General features: G+C 43.0%; 1 protein-coding gene and 1 pseudogene across 2 annotated transcripts; one reads left to right on the top strand and one right to left on the bottom strand.

Moving 5' to 3' along the window:
- Nucleotides 1-3767: 3767 nt before the first annotated feature.
- LOC136502858 (ureide permease 1-like) lies at nucleotides 3768-10184 on the top strand. 2 transcript variants are annotated; one of them, XM_066498111.1, is made up of 6 exons: nucleotides 3768-3962; nucleotides 7505-7934; nucleotides 8541-8709; nucleotides 8878-8921; nucleotides 9042-9151; nucleotides 9301-10184. In XM_066498111.1, exons 2-6 carry the CDS (start codon nucleotides 7559-7561, stop codon nucleotides 9832-9834), a joined length of 1233 nt encoding a protein of 410 aa, XP_066354208.1. In that variant the 5' UTR covers nucleotides 3768-3962; nucleotides 7505-7558; the 3' UTR covers nucleotides 9835-10184. The 2 variants fall into 2 exon arrangements, with proteins under 2 accessions (XP_066354208.1, XP_066354207.1); XM_066498110.1 differs by lacking the exon at nucleotides 3768-3962 and adding an exon at nucleotides 6852-7040.
- Nucleotides 10185-10245: 61 nt separating this feature from the next.
- LOC136502857 (DNAJ protein JJJ1 homolog) lies at nucleotides 10246-14982 on the bottom strand (annotated as a pseudogene).
- Between the last annotated feature and the right edge of the window lie 398 nt (nucleotides 14983-15380).

The following is a 15380-nucleotide window of genomic DNA, read 5'->3' as shown; positions in this document are numbered from 1 at the left end:
CTGTGATGACATCGCAGCACCACACAAAAACAGTGGCAGAATGTCTTAATGATTTGAAGACCTTGCCGACGTGATATTGAGGTGGGACTAGATCTATATGAAAGCTTATCAAATAAGCTTTCCATCAAGTGCTCATGGACCTCAAACTCTGAAAGGACCTTGATGTCGCCTAGAGGGGGGTGAATAAGCCTATTTAAAACAAACTCACAACGGAAGTTAAATTCTAGGTGCAGCACTGCTGCTCCCAAGGTGCAGCACTGCCGCACTGCGACACTACCTCACAAAAGTACGGCACTGCCGTGCCTGTAGACAAGCTCGAACAACAATTCAAAAACTGCCCAAGGAAAAGTAGATTGAGCAAATTACTGATGTTCATGGGGTAGTGTAGAGCCTATTCCACCACTTGGATGTTGGCGGAAGTTCATGAGCAAGTAGATCGGGATCAAACCCTAGAATCACCATAAATACAAGTATAGCAATGCAAATCATAAGAACATAAGTGAGACATTGATTTATCCCGTGGTTTAGCTTGCCACTAAGTCTTGCCTATGTCCACATTGTTGAGGTTGCCACAAAGGCTTTGGGTCTCTTTCAACCCTTTCCTCATTCTCAAGTCAAGAGAATAAACTCTTGAGATGAGGGATGATTTCACTAGCTATTTGGGGTGATTACAAACCTTTCGGGGCTATCACATAAGTTGGCAAGCTCCATGGGCAATGTTCTAGCCGGCTAGAAGCAAAGCTCTAAGAGTAATAAACACAACCATCGACCAAAACATGAACCAAGTGCTCTAGGAGATGAAGAACGGTTGGTGCTGCTCTCTAATGCAGTTTGGAGGCTCAAACTCTCTTGGATTTGGAAGGGAATCGAAGAGAGAAGCTTGAGGGGCTCCAATGGTGAGTGAGGGAGAGAGAGAGAGAGCTCCTTTTCTGTTTTGGACGAGTTGAAATGAGTGGAGTGTACTAGAGGGACGTTGGGGAGGAAGGGGAAAGGTATAAATACCCCCCAACCCCAACGGTCACTTAAGTCGCGGTAGTGCCTCGTCTCAAGTGCAGCAGTGCCGCACCAGGCAAGACAACAAGGGTAAAAGTGAAGTGTTGGCTGTCTTGGCTATGAATCTGAGGATGCATGTGTAAGTTTGAGCACTTGGTAGCACATGTTAGCTTAAGCATTGTGTTCCTCTTTGTAGTATGGCTTTTCCTATACTCAAATTCAAAATATCAAAGAATTTAAACACCTTTAAGTTGGTCACCGCATCCTTTTTATAGTAGGGGGCTCCACCATTGAATGTATTGTCCTCATTCCCATTATGCCTTAAGCATGTGACTTGAACTATTTTAACCACTTGAGTCTTTAATGTCTTCATATGCCATTTCTTCTCAATATCACTTCATAAGGGTTTGCAATCATCTTTATCTTAGCTATTCGAGCAACCACACCTTGAGCATGTGACTTGAACCATTTCCATACATATGAGTTCACCTCAATGGCTTCAAGTCACTTTCACTAATGATTTGATCCTCACACAATATGACTCCTCATAGCTTGATTAGTTACTCGACTCAATGCGGCCATGGTACCTCGGTCCTCAAGCCATCGCTTGCCCTTCACCTTCGCTTAGTCACTCGAAGCCTTTTTCTTGCTATCTTTACCTTATCAAGCCATACTCAAGTCACATCATATTAAGTATCCATTGAAAAACTATTTCTTCAATAGTATGTTCCTTACTTGAATATCTTCTAGATATGAATGTTGAGATCAATCAAGCTTTAGTTTGATTCATATAAAGACATATATAAATCAACATCAATATGGTCAAGCCAATTCATGATTCCTTATATCCTCTTCATTTTGACTTGACACTCCTAATACTCACTTTAATATCTATCTTCATACTTCTAGCTTGATCAAAGCAAATGCAAAGTGATTTTCCAAATCTTTATCCATACAAGCAAACCAACATAAAGACCGACTTATATCCAATATGAGTTGTGTCCTTTGTCATTTAAACCTTTGCTTGGTATTTCTTCACTTATGCATTCTTGACTCATTCTCCAATCCTTGATCAAAGCTAATCCACTATCAAACTCTTCTTGTTCATGCAAAGCAAGCCATTATTGAGACCAATTCAAAATCATCAACTCATGTCTCTTTTAATATTTGCCAAATATGTTTGCTTTCTCATGATACTGTGATATTCCTCAACATAGAAGCCATTTCATCAACTCCATTTGTATTGTTGTCTTTCTCTTGAACTATATTATTTCCATGATCTTCCAACACAACAATACACAATTTTGGCCTTGATTTGAATATTATATGGAATATCATCAAGTTTGTCTTCTTATTGAACCTATATACACTTCTCATTTCATAGTCCACAAGTGTATACAATAAACTCAATTTCCTATTCAACACTTAGCATACTTGTTAGACCTTTAATGGTGTTGTCATTTAATTCACCAAAACCCACTAAAGAGCTAGATGCACTTACAAACTCACTCCAGGTGAAAGAGTTATGGCCTTCCCAATGAAGTGTTGTCGGGCTGCCGATGACCTGAAAGTTCAACTTTGATGGACTTGCACTTTGAGACACATTTGTATCTACAATCAAATAATGACATGTACATGTGGAACAAGTGAATTATACCAAAAAATCACTATGCAATATATAGGAATGAGCTCACCTTATAATCAATGGTCATATTCGAAGGTGTCATGTCCTCATCAGGGGTGCTCCACAAATTTTAAGTTTGTGTATAGCTGCTCCATGGTGAAGTTTATGGAGCAGAATTTATGGAGCAGTCCCAAATACCCCCTAAATTCCCTCTACATACGATTTCATTTAATAATAGTTATGAATTTATATGTTAGCTATTCTAATGGGTCGTTGAGTTAGTCAGTCGCTTCAAAATTTTGATTTTCGAAGGCACTTAACACTTACAGATCACCTATTTTTATGGGCGGTTAACATAAAAACCATCCCTAATGCTCTATTTTAGTGGCGGTTGTTTTACGTCAACCACCCTTAAAATTAAGTAGAATTTTACAATAAATTTTATTAAGCCAACCGTCAATAAAAATTAATATGTAGAAATGTTTTGTAAGCTAGAATGCATCACAACTCGTGTCGGAGAACATAATCAGCTAAGCCTAACTGGGCTTGTAATATTTTTGTACCTAAATACTACCTATGTATTAAAAAAATGTAATTCTATGTGCATTCTCTGTTAAAGTGTCCAAAGTGTCATCAAATATATAGATCAAAATATTAATGTATTTGACATCAAACAAGTATATTATGCAAATATAGCTCATAACAAATCTAATAATATTTATTTGATGTCATAACTATGAGCAATTTTATATGTTAGTTAAATTTGAAATACTTTAACTTTTTTTTTTGATCGGTTGAAATACTGAAACTGTTTTTTTTAACATTGAAATACTTAAACTTGATACCGTGTGAATTGCATTTTTTTTTAACGGCGGGGAGATACTTATAACTTTTGAGAGGCACGCAAACCAACCGCAGCCACGCTCACGACGCACGCACGGCGGGGAGAGTGGAGAGCGAGGACGACCCAACAAACCAAGCCGAATGGCGCGGCAATCTTCCTGGTTGATCGGCCGGGAACGGGGAATCTGTCCAACCGCCGCTCTCCAGATCCGGAGTCAATATACTACTCCTCCTATTTGTTTTGTTAATTAATACAATAAATAAAGCACCTCCGAGAATCTTTAGACAACTGTGTTCAACGAAATCATCGCCACACAACCATAGAATATAAGCACCTGCAGAGATATACCACGAAACTCCCCCGTGGATCAGCTTCAGTAGCAGAAAGTGAGAGACGCCGGCTGTTAGTTCTTCTGGGCATCTCTCTCGAGGAGGAGAGACGAATTCGCTCTTGTTACTCGTCTTCGTCTCCTGCGCGTGCGTGCGACCTAGCATCTCTCAGGTACCTTTCTTCCTTGTCTCGTTTCTTTACCCTACTGAGCCTGAGGTCATCATCATTCCTGGGAATCTGGGATGTTATGGCGCTCCACCGCCGAGGAGATCGATTGCTGGCGACGTCGTATCGGCGAAAGCCCCTCTCTTCAGTTCTGTTCTCCATTTTGTCAGGCACTACGTAGAAAAAGATTCGTAGGGGCGGTTGGTAACCCTCTAGGGGCGGTTTTGCCATCCGCCTTTATGAAAGGGTGGTTAAAAATCACTGATTTGTAGGGATGGTTTCCATGCCGTCCCTGCAAATCGATTTGTAGGGACGGCTGGTGTTATCAGCCGCCCCTACAAATCAATTTTCAGAAACTGAAACCATGAAAAAAAGGACAAAAAAATAGCAAATTTTTTTTTAACCGAGGCGGTCCTCACCGGCAGCCACACACACCCTCACTCTATGGTTGCATCATTTTTTCACACTTTGCGTCGGCCGAGATTCGAACCGGCGATATTATCAGCCGCCCCTACAAATCCGATTTGTAGGGGCAGCTGGATATTGAGCCGCCCCTACAAATCAATTTTCAGAAACTGAAACCACGAAAAAAGGGGCAAAAAAATAGCAAATTTTTTTTTAACCGAGGAGGTCCCCACCGACAGCCACCCTCACTCTATGGTTGCATCATTTTTTCACACTTTGCGTCGGCCGAGATTCGAGCCACCCTCACTCTATGGTTGCATCATTTTTTCACACTTTGCGTCGGCCGAGATTCGAACCGGCGACCTCTCTCTCGCGCGCTATCTCCTCTACCACTACACCTCACATTCACTTGTGCCCACAATCCATTTTGATTCCCCGTGTATTATACAAAACTGAGCATAAATTGATTGTTTGAGGCCCTAAACTAATTCAAATGAAAAAGTTGTCAACTATAAAGTTTTATAACTTTTCGATATCTACAACTTTTATTTTGGTAGTTTCTTCATCCGAGGTCACTTATAAAATTTGAATTTCAAATAATAGAAATTCGAACGTAGTTTTCCATGACAAGATAGTTTCAAATGAGAAAGTTATCAAGTACAAAGTTTCATAACTTTTCAAGATCTACAACTTTCATTTTTACTGTTTGTCCATCCGAGGTCGTTTAAAAAATTAAAATTTTAAATTTTTGAAAATTCAAACATAGTTTTTCTTGACAAGATGATTTCAAATGCAAAAGTTGTCAACTACAAAGTTTCATAACTTATCTAGATCTACAGCTTTTATTTTGGTTGTTTCTCCATCCGAGGTCGTTTACAAAATTTAAATTTCAAATTTTAGAAATTCAAACGTAATTTTCCTTGACAAGATGATTTCAAATTAAAAAGTTGTCAACTATAGAGTTTCATAACTTTCCGAGATCTACAACTTCTATTTTAATCATTTATTCATCCAACATAGTGGTAATAACATTGTTCACAAATGTTACATATCACTCTTTTTGTTTATGAAACTATAAGAGAGATATGTAAATTTTGTAAACAATGTTATTACCACTTTATCGGATGAAGAAATAACCAAAATAAAAATTATAGATCTTAATAAGTTCTGCAACTTCTATGTTCATGATTTTTTCATCTAAAATCAATTAGTGTTCCAAAATAACGTTTGGCCTTCTCTATGTGCTCCTCTAAATGCTGTCGTTGTTTTTTGGAAAATTTTGACTTTTTTATTTTATTTTTTTGATATTTTTCATTTACTTAGGAGCACAAAAGAAGTAACCACAGAAAATATGAGCTGAAACAAGTGAAAGACGTGGCCTGTGTAATTTTCAGAAAACTTGCTCAAAATCGACAAAACCTTGTGACCACGAAAAGATGATCTTGTGACCACTTTTTGACCAATCTAAATTTTTCGAACCCTGATAAAACGGGGGATGGACGGATCCGAAATTTTTTTCTGATCGATTTTGATATATGGAACGTCGAAATCGGAGTCCGTATGCGAAAACTAGACCAGTTTTAAGAATTGGCTCCGAATTAGATGACAAAACGGGAACAAAAATTTCAAACAGTATTTTCAAGTAATAAATGATCTCAACTGAAAAAGTTGTCAACTACAAAGTTTCATAACTTTTTTAGATCTACAACTTTCATTTTGATTGTTTCTTAATCCGAGGTCGTTTATAAAATTTAAATTTTAGTGCTTACTTTTTAATATTCGGTGTCTATTTGTAGAGGCGGCTGGATATTGAGTCGCCCCTACAAATCGATTTATAGGAGCGGCTGGATATCGAGCCACCCCGACAAATCAGGGCATTTGTAGGGACGGCTGATAACACCGACCGCCCCTACAAATTCATTTGTAAGAGCGGCTCATTTAGCAACTATTTATAGGAACGGCTCCATCACCAGCCGCCCCTAAAAAAAAAAATTCGTCCTGTCGATAAAAAAAACGTTTTTTTACGTAGCGAGGATGAAACAAAATGAAGGGCGAATGAGGCCAGGGATTTCTATCTCGTTCGTGTGGGAGGGAGGGCATGGGCGATGGGTCAACGAAGCCTTCTCTTCCTTGGGTTGGGTTCACACATGGATCTTTTATTTGTTTGTTTGTTCTTGGATGATGATATCACTGAAAGAGACATGCATGCATGGTTTTGTGCACTAAATCCACCACGTTTTCTTTTGTGTGTCTAATTCACTGGACCAATTCAACATTACCTTTTTAATCCATGTCTGCTCTGCTCCCTGATTGGATGTAGGAAAAAATCCAACGAAAAAAGAAGAAGAAAATGTTCAGAAAATCGTGGAGCGTTGGAGGCAAATGACCGGAGGGTCACTGTCATCGCTCCCATTATTTTCTACGCCGATGAGTGCATGCCTTGTCGATTTCTTCATCTCTCCTCCTCTTTTCCCACTTCCCATAAAGCTCCAACGCCATTGGTGAATGGATCTCAAGGAGATAGACACGCCGCAAACTCGTGTCCGCGGCGCCAGTCAAACTGATGCAGAGCAAGTTGGACTTTTTGGTCAGTGGCAGGGCTTGTTAGTCAGTGGCTGCTATAAAACGGCCATGGAACATGTTCTTGCATGTGCGTCTTCTCTGCTCAGTTCCCACAAGGTAGGAGCTGTCTGCTTTGTGCTCTTGTTCTTCTTCTTCTTCACCTTGTTCATGGACATGCTTCCTTTCTCCGGTTGGTTCTGGTTGAGATATTGGGGTGGATCTTCCTCTTCCCATGCTCTGATGAATCTGAATCTCATCCCTGGGGACGGACGGACGGTAGCTGGAGGGCCACTTTCTTGTTCATCATGTTTGGTGGTGCCTCCCCCCCCCCCCCCCCCCCCCCCCCCCCCCAACCCACCCCACCCAATGGATTTTCTATGCCAATCCTTTTTGTATCCTCCTGGGGTTTCTGTAGTAGCTTCTTCTCAAAACAGAAAATGAAGATTTAGGATGCATCATGTGTAAAATAACTGAAAATAGACCCAAAATTTGGTACAACATTTGATTTCAGTTCTACCAAAACATATGTCAGAAGCAAGAGCTCCATGATCGATCACTTATTGGCTTATTGCCTGCTGCAGGTGCTCCAAGAAGAAGGCCCTCTACTACTGTCGTCCATCAGTGCCAGGCTCAGCATGTTCGTGATCGAGGACAAGGGCGGCGCCATCGCGCTGATGCTGGCGTCGCTGCTGTTCCTGGGCACCTGGCCGGCGGTGCTCACCCTGCTGGAGCGCCGGGGTCGGCTGCCGCAGCACACGTACCTGGACTACTCCCTCACCAACCTCCTCGCCGCCGTGCTCATCGCGCTCACCTTCGGCCAGCTCGGGGACAGCAAGCGCGGCATGCCCAACTTCTTCACGCAGCTCAGCCAGGACAACTGGCCTTCCGTGCTCTTCGCCATGGCGGGCGGCGTCGTGCTCAGCGTCGGGAACCTCTCGACGCAGTATGCGTGGGCGTATGTCGGGCTCTCCGTCACTGAGGTCATCAGCTCCAGCATGGTGGTGGTCATTGGTATGTTGGTGATCTCCATCGCTTCTCTCTAAGATCTGGTCAGTGCCTCAGTGGGGCAGCTCATTCTCCAATCTCCATCATGTCACCATCGTTGTTAATCACATAGGATGGGAGGGACCTCAATGATCATGGGAATTTACCTTTTTATTATTTTTTCCCCATAAATGAAATTTGCTTTGCTTTGGAGTCTAGGAATATCTAGAAAAAAAAAAGATCTTGCTTGCTGACAAGGGGAAAAAAATGAAATGTCTACATTTTCTTTTGAGATTCAAGCAAATCATGCGGTGGTAGTCTGACAGAACAATTTTCTTGAGCAAATTGGCCTATTAGTTGTAACTTGTAAGCAAGCTCCTTGTGTTGTGTCAGGGCAATATGTGTGTATTTATTTATTTATTTGTGCAGATGAAGAAATGTTTTTTTTGAAACACAGATGTTACTATCAACTTTGAAATAGAAGAACATCATGTAGTTAGTCTATTAAGGAGCATCCTTGGAACAAAAATGTCAATGTGTTGGACAGAAAAGTCTTATTTGAATTCCTGATTTTTCAATGTTCATACATGACTAATAAATCATATGTGCTGTACCATCCCTTGTGTTTTTCAGGCACGACACTGAACTACTTCCTGGACAACCGCATCAATCGGGCAGAGATTCTGTTCCCCGGTGTGGCATGCTTCCTTGTTGCTGTCATCCTTGGCTCTGCTGTCCATGCCTCCAATGCAGCTGACAATGAGAAGAAACTCAGTGGCTCCACAAATGCCAACAAACTTGGGTAATTACTGTTTTTCTTCCGCTTTTTCGCTCTTTGACAAGGATCTGATCATTCAGATTTTGCACCGTATCTGTGACTAAATTCAGTATCTCTGAACGTTAGGCCATTTACATCTTTTTATTTATAATAGTAGACTGCTCTGATTGTTCTTCCGCACAACGTTTACAGGACAAGTGGAACTTTTGAACCAAGCAAACAAGTCCTAGACAAAGGTACAGTGTAATAAAGTGTGAAAACTGAAAACTGCTGCTGATTTGTTGCAGATTCTTTTAGTAACTCTATATCTAGTTTCAGATGTTCATTATCTAAAGAAAAAACAAATCTAATTTCAGATGCTCCCAAAGACTTGGAGAATGGAGCCTCTGGAACCAAGCAAGCTGACAAAGCTGAGGCAGGCACTGCAGAATACCTCATTGAACTCGAAGAACGGCGATCAATCAAGGTAAACCTTCGTTTCGTTGCTCGTTCACGGTTCATCCATATACTTATGGATGAACAAACACAGATTTGTTCTGAACAAACATCCTCGCCACAATGCTGTGGGGTTTTATCTTGGTGATAATTGTATTGCACGTACAAACACCTCACCAGGTATTCGGCTCGAACACCTTCATCGGGCTGGGGATCGTCTTCTTCGCGGGGGGGTGCTTCTCGCTCTTCTCGCCGGCGTTCAACCTGGCGACCAACGACCAGTGGCACACGCTCAAGGACAGCGTGCCGCACCTGGTGGTGTACACCGCCTTCTTCTACTTCTCCATCTCGTGCTTCGTCATCGGCGTGGGCCTCAACATCCTCTTCCTCTACCGCCCCATGGCCGGCGTGCCCAAGTCCTCCTTCAGCGCCTACCTCAGGGACTGGAACGGCCGGCAGTGGGCGCTCCTCGCCGGCCTGCTCTGCGGCTTCGGCAACGGCTTCCAGTTCATGGGCGGCCAGGCCGCGGGCTACGCCGCCGCCGACGCCGTCCAGGCGCTGCCGCTCGTCAGCACCTTCTGGGGCGTCCTGCTCTTCGGGGAGTACCGCAAGTCGTCGCGGAAGACCTACGTCCTGCTCGGCTTCATGCTCTTCATGTTCGTCGCCGCTGTCGCCGTGCTCATGGCTTCGTCAGGTCACAGGAGCACCGAGTGAGCAAGGCCGGAAGCAGGGGAAGTCCATTCCTTCCAGCCATTCACGAAAGTTTCAGTAAAATTAAGCAGCAAGGCCAGAAGCAATTAAGCAGCAAGGCCGGAAGCAGGGGAAGTCCAAATGATTGTGGTGTGATTGATCAAGTATATAGAACCATATAAAAGCTATTTATATTCTTTTCAGAGATGATTGACTGATAGGATAGGAACACTGAAATTGTTCCAGAAAAAAAAATTCTCTTATCATTATTAACAGGGTAAAAGCTATGTTCAGAAAGATGTAGCTTGTGGCTAGTATGACAAAGATTCAGAATGGTATCAGTGCTCCCACTGAAACTGGCAATTTGATGTCCACCTCTTATAATGCTTGACTCTGATATAATGCTTCTCGGACTCATGTTGTCCAGCTCAAAGGATGCAATTTGGTGGCTTCAACTCTGCCACACCAAACATAATTTACAAATTTGGCCCAAGAGAACTGAAAACAATAAAAAAAATTAAAAAAAATGAAACCGTTACACCTGAGATAGTGAGATGCAGCTGCCATTGTAAGAGTTAGGGTTGTAAGGATGGCATAGGTCGCACAAATAATGTTATTATTGTAATTATCAGTGTCTTCTCCCCCTGTACCATATGGCATTGTAACCAAAACATCATCTCCACACTACACATACAGAAGCTAGGAAAAAAAATCCGTTCCACTACATATCAAAATTGGGCCAAAAAATTAAGAGAATCATGCTGTTATGTGGCAACAAGCAGAATCAACAAGTGACAAAGTGCCTGGAAGTTCAACTTATTTCCCTCATCGACGATTCTTCTGCCTCGTCTTCAGCATTGCGTGACCTGTTTCTTCCAAGTGAGAAAACAATGTGTTCCTACAACGAGACCATTTTCAGCTTAACCATAATTTTTTTTTTCAAATTCCAAGGTATAAAGGCAACATAGTACTGGGAGGGGCGAAGAGGGGGGAAATGGTAGCTGCAATACCTTGACTCAAAAGTTCCTCCACAAGTTTCACAATCATTACTGGGTGCCTTTGAGACTTCCTGATACATATAACAAGTGTTATCAAATCTGGGCATGTGCCATTAAACCTACAGGTAAATTTTTTTTGTAGTATATATACTATAACTATAATTCAATATCAAGGTCATCATACCACAACCTGTTGGAGCTAGACCTGTTGCGCAAGGAGTAGGAATGGGAGATGGGCGGCCGTGGCTTGAATGCCCGGCGGCGAGGAGGCGGCGCCGTGTAGAGGCTAGGACGAATACACGAGAACGGAGAGCGACTAGAACGCCAGGGAGCAAGAGAGATTAATCTCAATCTCTGGCTAACTTCATTAAGTGAATAATGTTCCACACTTGTACCAATAATCCTAACAAACTCTTGCTAACTCAACGGAATAATAAATCCAGCAAATCAAATAGATAATGTTCCTAGATGCTAGGATCCTGCTAACCAACTGGGCACCTGCTACCAGCGTCCAGGTTTGTCGTGCCCCCGTGGTGATCGCGCACCAGCACGCCTTGGCGAGGGCCACCGTTCAGCCACGGCTGGCATGTCTGCGCTGGTAGACGTTCCCGGTCATAACACAACCACACACAGTAATACCAGCTATTAAAGTTCTGTGAATTTTGAATTGAAGTTCCACAAACTTATGATAATTTGGCTTTCAAATAAAGTATACAAACACGTAATAAAAGAAAAAGCAATCAGCTTTGAGTTCCATGCCACAAGGTAACGAACGTGTTTCCAGTAGTACAGTGTCATAATACACAATACCAAAACAGTCAAAACACAGAGCTACCCCCAAAATTATCTATGAATGCACAACTATGTGTAGGATCAGTTAGGGGTGTAAAACTGCAAAGAGCCAAAGCCAATCTACACCTTATAAGTTAAACAGAAATCACAGGACATCTTAATATGATAAATCATAATAGCACATGCAACCAAGATTGCTCTCTTTTTTAAACTTTACTCCTAATCATTTTGTTTAAAAATCAATGTTGAAAATAGAGTGCTATAGCACCCCTATAGTGGCTGGAGCCCCTCCCCACCAAGCTTTGCTCTTTTCTGAGGTATGGTCGCTATCGGTGCTATATCAGGCAATAGCGGTGCTAAACAGCTTTAGCGGGCCATTTATTTAGCAGCGCTAAACAGATTCCACATGTTCTGTGAAGTTAAGAACTTAAGCAGCCGGCAATCAGCATTTGATTGTCTGGTTGGTGTTTACTTATGTCATAGGCTGCTGGACAAGTACTTATGTCATATATCTTCTACCTACTTATCGCTTATGTTATGTGAGCAATTGTTTGAATTTTTTATGGAATAATGGCTTTTCTGGCCTATAAATTGCATGTATTTTCCCAAAACGCTAAATGGCTTAGCGTCCGCATAGCACCGGTATAGTTGTCACAGCAGTTTGAGCAAGCCACCGCTAAATGCCATAAGCTCGCTATTTTCAACACTGAAAAATACTAATCTATACCCTATACACCTATTGTTAACGACCCCAGCTTTCTTTTTTCAAATTGTGGAAGACGAACAAGTAACATACTAACATCAGTATAGATTGCAACTTTACGATAGAACATACCACCCATTTGTATCTGGATTGCACAACAGGGTGAGTATAAATTAAAATAATGTTGCGACCAAATTTTTTTAGGCAGAAATAGTGGTACTACATTAAAGGTATGTAAAAGACTACCAGAGTCCAAGGTTGTCTTTACTAAGTGTGCAAGTAAATTGCCTAGTTCAGTATCATCTTCTCAATATGTCAGATGGCATTCTAGCCACGTACAACTTCCAGTACACATTATTCTGAATTATCCAAACGCCTGAGTTTTGAAATGTTTGAAGCACACACTAAGATAACAGAAAAGGGTAGATCAAAGTAACAAACTTCCAATTTCCAAGATATATCAAAATACCTCCCCCATCCCCCCCCCCCCCCCCCCCCCCCCCCCCCCACCCCCCAAACCAATCTAATGTGATGTGATGTCTAGCTCTATTTTTAGGAATTACATTACCAATACATTATAACTCATAGGAGTTAACTAATGGCCCTCGAATGATGCCTTGTTCAAAACATCTTGTCTATGCTCTAAGCAGTGCTATAAAAATTGGTTCTGAAGCAGCAAATGCTCCGAAGCAACAAACGCCCAATAAGTTTTCAATCAAAAGTATAAACAGTCGGAATGTGTCGTGGAAGTGGTTATCTGATACTGCAACTGTATACACATGTGGTTCAAATTAGAAGTATTCAGCCTGCTACAGGACCAAACAGCATAGAAGGTTTTTATTCCCAACTCAACGAGCTTGTTGTAAACCATACGAGGCTCAAATATTAACTTCATATTGCCTTGAAGGAAAGAAATTATATGTACCTTTTGTTTCTTCCCCTTTGATGTGCTCTTCTGGTCAGCCTTTGATGTACTCTTCTGATCAGTAGAAACAGTTGTTTTCTTTTCTGTGCCTTTCTTGTTCTTGTTAGGATTCGTGTTTTCACCATTCTGCTTATCTCCTTTGCTTACTGAACCACTGTTGTCATTAGATGAGGATGGCCCTTCCATCATATCGTCAACATCATTACCAGGGCCAGATCCCTCAGGCTGAACCTCACTTTTACCATGATGCTCATTATCAGCATAATTACCTTCATCTTTTTCCTCCTTTGCTGCCCGTCGCCTGCGTCCTTTCCTTTTTGCATTATTAACTTCAGAACTTCTATGATCGTCATCATCCTCAGCAGCACCCGACAAAGCCTCCTCTGGAGGAGCCACATAACCACCCTTTCTGTTCTTGCGGCTTGATAGCATTGCCTCCAATACACTTGCCTCATCATATGACCCAACCTCCTGCTCTGCACTATCAATGAAATCCTTATCACCATCCTCTTTATCATGCACCTCCAAACCTTCCTCAAATTCTTCAGCCAACTCTTCTGCAGCATCTGAAAATGCACTCTCATCATCTGACTCCTGTGTAGGCTTAAAATCAAACCCCACATCAACTTCATTCCAATCACCTTCCCCCTCCTCTGCCTCTTTCAAAGACTCCTCCTCCTCCTTAAACGCCATCCTCAGCTCAGCGATCTTATCCCTATGCTTCTTCGATTGCTCATGGTTCTTCCACTGTTTGTCCGATTTGAACTTCTTATTGCAAGCCACGCAGTACAGCTCCTCCTTCTTCTTGGCCCTCAACTCCTCTTCTTCGTCTTCATCATATAATCCCTCCTCTTCCTCCTCCGTCCTCGCCCACTCAGGCTCCTGATATGCCATGGCTCGCTCCTTCTTCCTCTTCTCCTCCTCCTTCCTCTCCTTCTCCTCTGCCTTTCTCTTCTCCTCCTCCGCCTTCTTCTTAAGAGCCATGTCCACCACCCTCTTATCCCTCTTCTTGCAGAAGGCGGCGAGGCCCCTGACAGCGTCATTGTACTCCCGCCGCGCCTTGCGCATCGCCTTCTTGTTGTCCTCCTCCATGAGCCTCCGCACACGGCGGTTCTCCCCGCGCGCGGCATCCCACTCGGCCCGCCCACCCGAAGTCCATGACCGAGCCGAACCCAAGCCAGTAATTGTAGAAAGCAGTGACCTGCGCATAGGGGGAATCGAGGTTCCCAATGACCGGCGGCGCGGCGGGCTCAGGAACCCCCATCCGGCGCGCGTAGGCGAGCTCCTGCGCGAAGACCCTGTCGAAGACGTCCCCGTAGACCTTGTAGAAGCCGCGGCCCGTGTCGGAGAAGCCGGAGAAAGCGGAGGAGGAGAAGAAGGCGAAGAGGTCGGGGACGGGGGAGGCGGATTTGGCGCCGGCGGAGGCTGGGTCGGAGAAGAGGATCTGGGAGCGGTGGGAGTCGTAGTAGGCGCGCTCCTGCGGGTCGGAGAGGACAGAGTGGGCATGCTGGAGCTCCTGGAAGGCGGCGGTGGCGGCGGCGAGGTCGGAGCCAGGGGGCTGCTTATCGGGGTGGAGCGAGAGAGCGAGGCGGCGGAAGGCGAGCTTGATGTCGGTCGGGGAGCAGTCGCGAGGTAGGCCCAGGACCTCGTAGTAGCAGCGCTTCGGCGCGCCCGCCGCCGCGGACGCCATCGCCGCTAGGCTTTGGAGGTGTCCGAGGGAAGGGAGAGGGACTAGAGAGCAGGGGAACAGGCGTTTTCTATTTTTCTTACACGATGGATTACATTGCATACAATTACATTGAGCGCGTGTTTAGTTTCAACCCCGAATTCTCAAAAAGGTGCTACAGTATTCATCACATCAAATCTTGCGACATATGTATGGAGCATTAAATGTAGATGAAAAAAAAACTAATTGCACAATTTAATTGAAAATTACGAGACGAACATTTTAAACCTAATTAGTCCATAATTAAACACTAATTACCAAATAAAAACGAAAGTGCTATAATAATCCAAATTCCCCAGACTAAACACGCGCTGAAATTCTTGACGCGTTCGAGAGGTAGAAAAGGTTTCCCTATTTTTTTAATTAATTAATTATTAGTAAATATATGACCGTACGTTGATCAAAATTCATCATATTAGAGCATGT

The sequence above is a fragment of the Miscanthus floridulus genome, chromosome 14, assembly GCF_019320115.1.
Source record: "Miscanthus floridulus cultivar M001 chromosome 14, ASM1932011v1, whole genome shotgun sequence".
Taxonomy (NCBI): Eukaryota; Viridiplantae; Streptophyta; class Magnoliopsida; order Poales; family Poaceae; genus Miscanthus; species Miscanthus floridulus.
This window is presented reverse-complemented; position numbering and strand designations above follow the sequence as displayed.